Below are 12,427 nucleotides of genomic sequence, written 5' to 3'. Positions count from 1 at the left end.
AAAAAGGGACATCCATCAATCAGTGTTTTAAGTCAAAAGCTTTTATTATGTGCAAGGCATTGAAAGAAAAGAACTCAGCAACTCGCCAGATTTGATGCAGTTAGAATTTGATGCATTCAGTGCTACTGTCTTCTCCACCAGTCTTCCTTTGGATCTGAGCATTTCAGGGTCAGCAGGGAAAGCACTCCAGAAGGTCCCTATTAAAATGCTCATCTGTTATCCTTCTGAACCTCTGAGACAGTTTCTGAGGAAAAAGTCCCATAAGTTAGACACATTTGGGGATGGGAGAGAAGTCAGAAATGGTTTCCTGGGCTTCTAGACAGGAGATGTGTCTTAGCAGCCAGGAGCCGGACAATACAAAATTCAGAGTTAGGAAAATGTTCGCAGTCACTGGTCTCTAATAAGGAGCTGAGAGATGTTCCACTCTACTAATTGATGGATTTATTTTTTAAGCCAGTTGTTCTTGCTACCTCATCCACATTTACAGGACGTGTATAGACTGTTTTGTCATCCAGAATTCTGACCAGAGCCTCAAAACCAAGTCCCATGGGTGCTATATGCCCGTATTCTAAAGAGAAGGGCTCACCACATTGTTAGTAAGAACTGACCAAACTGGTTGGCCTTCATACCCAGCAGCCTACGTAAGAGAACCCCGGGTTGGGGGTGGGGGGGAGGTATAGCTTAAGTGGTAGAGCGCATGCTTAACATACACCAGGTCCCATGTTCAATCCCCAGTACCTCCTCCAAAAACAAAAACAAAAACAAACAAAAAAAAAGGGAAGCGCCTTCATGAAGGAGGATTCCTGGAAGGGAATTCATAACAGTTGGGAGCACTGTGATGTCTCTACACTTCCCTGTGAGCAACGGGGTGGAGATGGACCTCAAGAGAACTACTCAGAGGTGGGGCTGTTCCCGGCAGGGAAGACCTGTATCTGAAACACACCCATCCCACCCCTGCTGAGCTGCAGAAAACCCTGTGCTCTGGAGGCACAGAGAAGGGTGCCTGACCACGAATGGAGCAGCCTGAAGCGGGGGAGCAGGCTGAGAAGGGGCAGAGTGGCAGCACCTGACTTCTGCCTCTTACTGGGGCAAGGACAGTGAGCTTTCCATAGCCCAAATGGATGCTGGGGAAGGCAATCTGGGTGGCACTGTCCCTGAGCACCGCTGGAAAGGGTGAGTGACTAGAGCAGGAGCTGAGAGGGGCTGTAAGAGGTCAGCCAGAAAGTCCGAAAGCCGTATCCTGGAATAATGTGGTTTTCTACAGGGTTCTCTGAAGAACCCATAAAATAGCCCACACAAGAGCTAGTGATTGGATTCTTGCCATAACAAAGAACATTTGAGAACCAAGAGAGAATTACAAATAAAACTAGCTGTTTCTTTAAAAAGTAAACAATGTCCTTTGCCTTATTCTCCTAGAAACCCTCCTTTCCCAGGCTCTAGGGCAGCGGAAGTTGGGGTGGGTGAGGCGGGGAACAGAGCAGGGCAGTGGAAGAGCATCCTATGGCTCCTTCCTTACTGCTGGTCCCTGAACTTCAGATTGGGGCCTGAACCAAGGCCAGGGAGAAGCCCTGATGCAAATGGATGAGAGTGAACTTTTGATCTAGATGCATTCAGACTCTGTAATTCATGAACATTTTTATTTTAATACTCAAACATGACAAGAAAGCTCTGAGCATCTGAAAAGCAGTGGAAACAAAAAGAGAGCTATTGACTCATCGTACTCTATCAAGCCCAGGCCATCCAATAAAAAGATAAAAGAAAAAATATATCTAGCACAAGGAAAGAATCAGATGGGAGATACTGTCGTGTTTCCATCCAGCGTAAGCCCTGACCCTTTCAACATCTCTCTTCCACTTAGATCGGCTAATATGAGTCCATGACCCCCTGGATATCTACATTATGCCCCAAGTGTTTAGAACCCACCTGGAGCCCTACGCAGGCCAAGGACAAGCCTTACGATTCTTGCCCCAAGACGTGTTTCCCCATGAGAACTGAATCGGGCGTTCTTCACGCCAAGCCATTGCTGCATCTGTGGCCTCCTTTAACCCTTAGGACAGAACTGCAGGGTTAAGGCTTTTCCTGTTTTATAGACCAGGAAAGCAGGTTTAGCTAGTATTTGAACTCAGTTGTGTTACAGTCCAATGTCAATATTCTCTCCAGGAACCACATCTTCCTAAGAGACCTACTGATTCAGCAGTGATTTGTCAACAAGAAAGCTCCAGAACTGTGTGACTCAGGAATGTGAGACCTGGCTATTCCTTAAGCAGGGACGGTCAAGATGACTTAGTGAATGACCATGCTGCTTCCAGGTCATCATCAGTGGGGGTTCTGTCCTTACTGTTACAATCTGAGTGCTCATTTGGGAAGAGCATCTTTGGCATGAGTGGTACCTCCAGCCCGCTGTTAGGACTCTAGATAGAAAAGTGGTCATAGCTCCATCCATATGATTAACACCAGGACCAGCCCACATTTAATTTTCAAAGCTCACAACTGGCAGTTTCTGGGCACTTTTGTGCCAGCCTATCAGTCCCATCACCTACATTCTTTAGAAGGTTGCTAGCCCCTACTTCTACTCAAAGTTAATACTTCTGATCATTGCTTATTATCACAATTTCTGGTCCTCTTCATTGCAGGAACATCCAGGCTTATTTTGAGAAGGGAATAGACCAGGTCTCTGCCCCATAGGATCCATTCACCTGTTTATAAATGGCCAACTAGCTACACAGCAAGGTGGCAGGGTCGTCGTGACTAGCCAACGACCTACTGAGCAACGCAGCAAACAAGAGTGCTTTAAAGGGAGGAAGTGCCCTTCAAAAATCACTTAAGCCACTTCCACTCTGACCTGTAGCAGATTAAAAGATCAGTTGAGTGTTCAACAACTTAGAAGAATGTGGAAAATTTCTGTAAAGGTTCAGGGAAAAGCAATGTAGTAATCAAACAGCTGAGAAGGTGAGCTTACAAGCAAATTTTAAGTGTTTATGCTAATTAAAGGAAAGGTTAATTACACAGAAAACAAGATTTTTCTCTATCTCCATCAAAGTTGAGTTTAACACAAGGAGTGTGCCGAAGGTAAAACAGATTAATTCAGAAAGCATAAAAGCCTGCAACCTATCATTGAAGGAGGTTACAGACCATGAAACCAGAGAATTCAGGGTGTTGAGGAAACTAACTGCAAAAGCCACTTCATTGGTAGGCGTAGTTCTGGGAATTCATTCTCAGTTGTGGCCGTGTGTCCGTCAGAATCACCTGTGATGGGCCCAGCCTGGATCTAAGGAGTCAGGATCCACAGGGTCAAGGCCGGGGCAGCTGTGTTTTAAAGTGACGGCTGATTCTGGATTGATGGCCAGGGTAGGAATCACTGCTAACTCCAACTCTCTGAGCAATAAAAGCCGCTCTTTTTCCACTTGGTCCCTCTGCCTCTACTGAGAATTCTTTCTCAGTCAGCGGGCAAGGACCCACACATTTGGGGTGGGCTTTCCAATTTGGGGGTCCTTCCATCCACTGACACTTACATGTAATGCAACTAGAAATGAGATGACAAGCTATCAGCCACCACTAGGTGCTGCTCAAGAAGTGACTGCTGTCTGCTCTTACTTCAATCCCATCAAGCCTCTCAACCCTGTAATCTGCCTTTTTCTTTTGAAGAAAAACTAAGGGGGAGGGTATAGCTCCAGTGGTAGAGCACGTGCTTAGCGTGCACAAGGTGCTGGGTTCAATCCCTGGTACTGACTCCAAAAGTAAGTAACTAAATAAACCTGATTACCACTCCCCTTACCAAGAAAAGCTAAAAAAAAGATAAAATAAAAACTAAAACGTGACATATACTCACTGAGTCCAAAGCTGAAAGTATATATTTAAATGAAGCCACGCTGCATTCCAAAGGTAAAACAAATACTTTTATTGCACATTTATAAAATCTGCATAGTTGTATCAAGTGTTCTTCCCTCCCACGATTCCCTCGTTAATCTTAAAATTTGGTTAAAACACAATACCCAATCTGGAACTTTTAAAAAATGGTCAATGGGGGGATTTCTCTCTCTACATATACATATATATATATATAGTTTTTTTTTTCTTTTTACAAACCCACATCCCTAATTTTTTTTTAAAGCAAGAAAGGGGAGGGGCATCAAAACGTTCTCCTGGGCCAGCAGCAGCCTTAGATATGTGTTTTTGACAATTTTCAGATGCTAGAAAATTTTACATAAATGGTTAAGCAAATATGAAAACACTATCTTTTGTCAAGTTCCACGACGCTGCTCTTCTGTCTAAAGTCCGTAATGCTTTCCTTTCTTTCGCTCAGGACTGAGTATGAGGTTTTCTGGTTTATTCAAAAATATAGAATAAAAGAGAGAGAAGAAAGAAAGGAGAGGCAGCTTTGACTTTTCGGCATCTTGCTGCCACGTGACCTTACGTTCAACCCACACGTGAACGGGCGGTGATTCATCAGCAACCCTTCTGTCATCTCCTGTCAAGAGCCAGGGAGGTTTTCACTTCTCATCTCTGGACGTTAAGAATTTTTTTAATGTCATCTGTATTTGATGAAATAACTAGTTGCTATTCATCTGGTTCAGGTTCTGATGAATCACGCTTCAGTTCTGCTGTCAAAAATATTTATGCCTGAAGGATAATTTAAAAAGTGGCAAGAGGCTTAGAAAAAGCCCAAGCCGTCTTACAGGTGCATGAGGCATTTCAGGTCTTCTGGCATCAATCAAGTATCTTAATACACTGGTTTCTGCCTTTTTCAGTGAAATTGCTTTTATGATCCTGTACCTAAAAAGTGCAATTTTATTTTCAATCCTTCTTTACACACATAGCATGGTCGGGGTCTGGATCTGAATCTTAACTTTTTCACCTAATCCGTTTCTCAAAGTAAACACTGTGACAACAGACTTCTGTGCAACAGGCAGTCAACCAAAGACCAGGATGGGCCGTGGACACCTCAGGGCTTATTTCACGGTCACGGTTGAAACTCCTTGAATTGACTCCATGACGGCTGCAAACCGGCTGCAAAGGTCATAGGGGGAATTGGGTCGAATAGTTGGAGGCTCCTTCAAGACAATGATTTCTGCAGAAGGGTCTAGAAGCCTGGGTAGAAACTCCCCTAAGCACAGCTGCAGATTTTCTGTGGAGGGAAAACAGATGGTTACTATACAGCTAAAAAGATCTCTGAGTGAGGTGGGAGGGGATAAATTTGGGAGTTTGAGATTTACAAATGTTAGCCACTGTATCTAAAAATAGATTTTAAAACAAGTTTCTTATTGAACTATGTTCAATACCTTGTAATAACCTTTAATGGAAAAAAAAAAAGAAAACTAATATATGTGTGTAATGCATGACTGGGACACTGTGCTGTGCACCAGAGACTGACACACTGTAACTGACTGTACCTCAATTAAAAAAAAAAAGAAAAAGATCTCCAAGTAAAAATGTCTGCTACACAGGAAAGCCTTCCATACAGCCATCACCCATCCTCAAAGGTCAAAGCACTACTGGCCAGCTGAGAACAAATGATGACTCCTTCAGGCCAAACCAGGAGCAAAGACCTATTTGCCAAATATAGCAAAGCTTTAGGTCACTGCTTTAAGTCATCTGACATATACAGTCACTTCATTAGGGACAGATCTTCTAGTCAGTCATCCTTTTAAAAGCTGAGAAAGTGGTATGATACTCTGTACCATAAACATAATGCTGCTAGTTTCTTTCAAATAATTAAAATATACCAGTGTATACACATGGCATTAAGTAAAGCCATGTATCACACATGGTCTAAAGAAGAACTGGAGACATTAAACGGAAATTGGTAGCTTGTAATTATTATAGAGTTTTTCAATAAATATTATAAACTTGAACACTTCGAAAAGTCAACAGCATATCTTTACATCTGTGAGAAACTAACAAAGAGGATTCATATTAGGATATATACCAACCTTCTAAGTCTACCAAACTCGCCTGAAAGTAACTAGTTTTAGGCTTCCTCTCCAAAACGCACAGATAATCCATTTACTAATTTATCAACCTTGAAGGCATAATAGTTAATAATAAGTTTACATCTTGCAACTTCAAGTCACAGGAAAATCTAGTTATGGAACCATCAGGTAATTAAGCTCACAAATAGATTTGTATTTTTAAACTATAAAATTACTGGAGTTCAGTTACTGGCAGATGAAAAAGTAACAGAAGTCTGACATTCCTGCAGAGCAGTGGTTTTTTCAAACAGGGCTGGCTGGCTGTCTGTGGAGGTGACAACAGCCACAGAGGAGGTAAGGGGTTCAGGCTCATGTTCCTTGCTTCAATACAGCAGATTCACTTTTAACTCAACTTACATGCCTGGGGCTTCCAATCCCTTAAAAAGGTTTGACAATCATTGCTATAGAATAAAGTCCACTGTAATTTCTAGGATTCTCAGGAGCCTTAGAAATTCTGACAAGTGGTAACACCCACACACCTGCAATATCTTGCCCAAGGTAAGAGCACCAGTGGTTCCTCATGATCTCAATGGCATCCAGGTCATCCTTGGAGATGTCGTTATTAATGATAAGGTGAATGCACGGAATGATCAGCTCATTCATCACGTTGATGCCCTCAGTTACAGAGTGGTCATCATTTGTTTCAAAGAGAGAAGCTGCTCTGGCATTCAGCTCCTACAGATAAAAAGCAGAGTTAAAAAACCAAGCCTGAAAAAGAAGATAAATATCTGTTTTAGCAAAGTCTAAACAGTTCCCAAACTTTCCTGTACATTGGAATCGCCTGGGGAATCTTTAAGAAGTTCTCTCGCCCCTCCTCAGACACACGGATTTAATTGATATTCAGGTGACCTGGGCAATGGGATTTTTTTAGTGTCCCCAAGATCCTGGTGCAGCAAATAAGTCTCTGACCCACTGGCCTAGACGCACAAGTCAAGGTCATGCTCAACACCCACTTCTAGCAAAAGCCCTAGTCAACGGTTCTCAATCTTCAGTGAACGTCAGAATCACCAGCAGAAAGCAAGCTGTGCCTGGGGTCCTCCCCAGAGGCTCGGCCCTGGTCACCACCATGTGAAAGCTCCCACTTAGGTGCTTCTGACGCACCGCGGGGGGTGGAGGAGCCGGAGATGAAAGAATCTAAATCCCTCCTGCCTCCTGGCGGAAGCTGAGCAGGACGGTCAAAATGTAATCTGTATTTGGTGATCTAAAAAATAAAAGCATGCCTCTAATAGAATTCAGATCCATCAAATCTACAGGTTCCCCTTTTCAGCTTAAAAATGCCTTGCTACATCTATAACTGATACAGGAATCCAAGTATAAATTAGAAAATGAAGCTCTTGAGATAAATATACATCATGACAATCTCCTCCACCTGCTATTAACCGGAGGCACCAGAGGCAGTGGCAGAAACGCTGGCCTCACTCCCCAGAGAAGGGCAATCGTGCCTGGCGTGAGGGAGGCCAAACGCAAGCACACGGTCAGAGGGCAAGCCTCCTCTGTAGTCTTCTGAAGGACAAGCACCTGTAGAAATCCCTGGGAAGGCAGACGGGCTACGTGGCGGCCGAACGCAAAGCAGGCCAGGACAGCTCTCCAGTGCTATATGACAACAGTATTAACAAAACTGCAGGACCAATCCTTACGGTTCATACCTTTAAAAACAAAACAACCTGGAATCTCTTCAGAAGTCACTAAGATTCTCATTTCCTAGCTTAGCAGGGAGCACAGAAAACCACTGCATTCCTTTAACACACTTTTATTATACACTTAGTACGTGCCAGGCACCGAGAAAAACAGCTGAGTAAGAAGAGACTCTGAGCTCAGGGAACTCACATCTAGGAGAGGCGCCCCGTGATAAAAGCTACGATGGATGCAGGCACACAGGAAGGGCACAGAACAGGGGTGGTGCTCATCCCAGCCTCTACCGGGAGTGGAGGAATGACTGCAACTGAAATGACTGATGGAACAATCTGTTTCAACATAAAACTACTCTTAAGAGTTTGGAAAAATCCAAAACCCCTTGGAGATGTATTTTTTTTTTTAATTCTTTTAAAAAATTTATTATTGCATTATTTAATTGTTTTATTTTGGCAGAGGGGAGGTAATTAGGTTTTTTTATTTTTAGAGGAGGTACTGGGGACTGAGCCCCGGACCTTCTGCATGCTAAGCACGCATTCTACCACTTGAGCTATGTACCCTCCCCACGAGATATTTTTGTGTTTTAAGTTATATTTCTTCATGCCTACAAGGAGCAGAGGTAAACACAATAAAACAACACAAATCGTAAGGCTTTACAAACAGCACAAACCAGAAGGCATTTTCTTCGGTATAAAGCGATTACCGACTCCTTCACGCCCCGGCGGGGCCCCTTGGTCAGCAGGGCGGCATTGCTCTGGTAGGCGTACACCAGGTAGGAAAGGGCCTCTTGGTACCTGAGAAAGCGGTAGATAAAACACAGCTCAGTGCCCCTTCCCCAGATCCAGGGCTTAGACCCCACTGACCCCTAAAATAAGAACGCAATTGGCTGCATTATGGAAAAGGCTTCAGGATGGAGGCAGCACGAGGCACTGGGAAAAGCCTGAGGGCCAAAGACCACAGCCACTCTCAGCTCCTCTGCAAACTGGCCAAGAAACCCAAGGCCCATCAGGGACTTCCCTGGGCTTCTGTTTTTCCCAACTCTAAAGCAAAGAAGCAGACTATGCTCAAAAAGGTCCAAGCCAACGCTAAAATTCGTTTTCTGCGTTCACTTTCATTGATCACAAAAAATTTGGCCACTGTATCTCTCTAGTAATAAATCCATCATTCTGTGACGGATGAAAGGGCATGTGTGATGTTCAGAGCAAAGCCGAAGTGAAACGCTGGAAAGAGCAGAGGCCTGCTGGTGCGTGTGACAAGGGAGGGGACGCAACTGTGTTCTTAGAATTCCTGGGCGGGCATCAACAAGTAACAGCGTCCTGACCTCAGTGACATAAGAGGCCAACTTACTTTCCTTTCTGATAGAGCTCCAGGCCTGTCAGGAGATACACAGACACCTTTCGAAACAAACTGTAATCTTCATGCCACTTCTGAAAGGAAGGACAGCCATGAATGATTACGACCACAATTACTTCTGCACTTTCTACCACAGTGAATTTTAAACTCAATAGAACTATTTATCGAGCACATATGGGCAGGGACAAAGAGATGCAAAAGCTTTCAGATAATAAAATTTTCAATATTTAGCATAAAAGTCTACTGCTGACCTTACTTTTGACCCTGTTGCTTCTGCAGAGGAACAGAAATATTTATAAGCTTTAGAATTTAGTGTCTTAATTTCCAACACCCACGTCAAAGGCATTCAACTCTGATCTCACTGAATGGCCTCTCAAGTTCTGACGAAACCACCCAGATGTGGGGAAGATGGAGGGACAAGGCTGTTCCAACCGCACAGAACACCACCCAAGCTCTAGGTGGCCCACCTTGGGCAGCACGTAACATTGTTTTACCTACAACGCAATGCCTTTAAAAAAAAAATTTCTAGTTATGTGAGCATTTGAATGCACAAAAATTTAGTTTCCAATATAGAAACAGTAGAAAACTGTATTATTTAAAACAGGCCAAAACGAAGAACTGTGTTGTCTAAAACAAGACTAAAGTGGGTATTTGAAGGAAATGAAGTGTTGATTTAGTCGAACAGAAAAATGGAATAAAGAAACTGCCTCTTCTAAGGGTAAGGAAAGATCATTTGTTCATTCTTACTCAGTTTTTTTGGGGGGGAGGGAGAGTCAGTGATAACACAGTTGTTAGTTTTGCTTCAGAAATGACTGTCTTTGCTTCGTGGACGTGAAGAAAGGACCTCACCTTGTACTCGTCCATGTTCATGTCATCTGGACCAATCTCCTTCAGCTTAGCCTGAGCCACCTTCATAATACTGATTGACCTGTGGACAAAATTCAGAAGGCTGTGAAAGCTGCCCCTTCGGGAGAGTCGGTCAAGTCAGACCCAGAAGGAAGGCTGGTCCCCCGAAGAATCCCCTTCTTACCTTTCATCGTAGCTAAGATTTTTATCTGCAAACTGTTCCAGAAGGGTCCGCTCTACTACCCTCTTAGGTGCTTCATTTTGGAAAAAGTAGACGAGCACGTGCTGAAGGCGAGGGTCGCTATGAGCGGTGGGGGTCTCCTTGGCAAGCTGGTAAAGCCTGGAGTACTCTTCGTGGAATGCCTATTAAATGCAGAATCAACAGTCGGAAAAGGGGGCACTGTGGGCTTCTACACACAGAAGGTGACGCCCAAGGGCTGGAGAGGTTTTCATAACTCTAAGAAGGCTTCTAGGAAGTCCTTCTTACTGAGGAATTACAGAGGCAACTACAGAATCTGTAAGTTGTTTGCATCTCCTAAGGGATAAAACTCCTCTGGCACCAAAGACCTACTGAAACTCATTTTTCTCATAAATTTCTCAGAAAAACAATATTTTGTTTTCATTGTTTCAGGAATATCCTTGAGGACCAAGGATGTGAATTTTAAAAATCCACATAAATGCAACTTATCCAAGTAGCTTAAAAAGCATGGTCTACGTACTTATAGGATGGCCCCCAAATTACCAAGGCGATGTCTCATTCACAGCTTTATTTACAGACATCTCCTAAGAGCAACAGCGAGCCCTCCAGGCGAGGTGTGACACAGAACTAGTGCCAAGACAGGAGGGGCGAACACTGCTGTGGGATGGCTTGGTCTTTAGTCAGGCAGGTAAGGGAGTTTTGTTTTATTTCAGTAAAAAACCCTTTTAATCCCATTTTTTTACCATCTGATAAAATTTGTGCCCCAGTATTATGATATGTGTGGTATAATGATTAGAAGGAAAAAAACAGAGATACCTTAATAAGCCCTGCTTCAGACCCATCCCGGTCAAAGGTCTGACGGGCTTTAGCTATGGCCAGGATGACCCCTTGCATGGCAGGGCTCAGCATCACCTACCACAAGAGGCACAAACACAGAGAGAAAGGAGAGGGGGAAGGTTCAGAAGAAGACCGTGGGAAAGAAAGGCGAACAGACGGCCGCAGGGAGGCAGAGCAGGGAGCGCCTCGGCCAGCGTCCACTGCAAGTCAGGTCTCACACACCTGCCCCTGCACATTCACAGCCCCCATCCCTCTGCACAACGGCAAGACCCTGCCCACGACAAGCTACGCCTATATATTGCCTCTAGTTTAGCAGATGAATAAAGACATATGTCTAGAAACACCTACAATATGTCACTGCTGAAGAATCAAGTTAAATTATAACTTTCAGGAAGTGTCTGAGGTGAGAATTCCAATTTATTTCCGTAGTTTGGGTGTATATCTGAAATACACCACTATGTTAGGAGTTTTACTAGGATGAACAGCACATTTAAAACAGTCTGGAAGTAGGGGATACCCAAACAGGACTCCATAAAATGAAACCTTATAATGACTAAAAAAAAAAAATATATATATATATATATATATATATATTTTTTTTTTTTTCCCCACAGGAAAAAAAACCAGAAATCTGAGGGACAGGACTCATGACTGTTAGTGTGGGGTGACAACTGTAAAGGAGGTAGACAGTGAGTGACTTGGGTTCTACAGCTTCTTCCTAAAGCTCAGAATTAAAAGTAACAACTTCAATTCACATTTGTTTTGCTCATTAGATGATGGAAAATTTTATATTTGGAGGAAACACCACAGACTAATATTACCAAAGACAAACACGCCTAACTTAAAAGGCAATCTTTTTGGTCATGAAACCAAACAAGGAACTAAGGGGGAGGATATAGCTCAAGTGGTAGAGCGCATGCTTAGCATGTACAAGGTACTGGGTTCAATCCCCACGTACCTCCTCTAAAAATAAATAAGTAAAAAAAACCTAATTAGCTCCCCGTCCCAAGAACAAAAAGCAGAAACAAACAAACCAAACAAGAAACTAAATTCTACCTTTCTGAGCCATCTGGACTCTGCAGTGGCCCTTGTAAGGGGAGGTCTGGGGAGGCAGCCGTGTTCAATGGTAACTAAGACAGGCCCTCCTATCCATCATTTGTCTCGCTGAGAAAATAGTAACTATTGCCACACACCTTACAAACGTATATTCGGTTCACGTGAGCAGGAAATGTAAGACTGACAACAAACAGCTAGGTCCTGTACTCATCTCTGTACCTCCTCATCATATCCATCTGCATCAGATCTAACCAGAATCCTTCCCACACTGGGAATCTCGACTTCAGAGACCTCAGAATCAGGCTGGGCAGCAGACTCTGCGTCATCAGCCTGTGGGGGCTGCTCTGACTGCTCTGCAAGGTGTGTTTCCGGGGGCATGGGCATCTTGGGTTCAGCCTCCTTAAGCTGTGGCAACAGAGTGGAGAGAAAGAGTAAGGAAAAAAAAGGAGAAAGAAAGAGGGATCGGTTAAACGCAGCAGACACACAGAATAATAGAAACGTGAGAAAACTGCGGCAGTGACTGCAGAGAGCCCGC

At 43.7% G+C, this 12,427-nt stretch overlaps 1 protein-coding gene across 1 annotated transcript in view; it reads right to left on the bottom strand.

Annotated features, from left to right (window-relative positions):
* Positions 1-3,874: 3,874 nt before the first annotated feature.
* Positions 3,875-12,427, bottom strand: part of USP28 (ubiquitin specific peptidase 28) — a 56,622-nt gene continuing 48,069 nt past the window's right edge. Inside the window, 8 exon segments of the mRNA XM_032472755.1 lie at positions 3,875-5,125; positions 6,449-6,644; positions 8,272-8,395; positions 8,949-9,028; positions 9,804-9,882; positions 9,985-10,163; positions 10,816-10,911; positions 12,112-12,297. Of these exon segments, the coding sequence (XP_032328646.1) occupies positions 4,950-5,125; positions 6,449-6,644; positions 8,272-8,395; positions 8,949-9,028; positions 9,804-9,882; positions 9,985-10,163; positions 10,816-10,911; positions 12,112-12,297 (1,116 nt within the window). The 3' untranslated portion in view covers positions 3,875-4,949.

The sequence above is a fragment of the Camelus ferus genome, chromosome 33 (genome assembly GCF_009834535.1).
Source record: "Camelus ferus isolate YT-003-E chromosome 33, BCGSAC_Cfer_1.0, whole genome shotgun sequence".
NCBI classification, from domain to species: domain Eukaryota; kingdom Metazoa; phylum Chordata; class Mammalia; order Artiodactyla; family Camelidae; genus Camelus; species Camelus ferus.
Note: the sequence above shows the minus strand (reverse complement) of the source record. Positions and strands in the feature narration are given on the sequence as shown.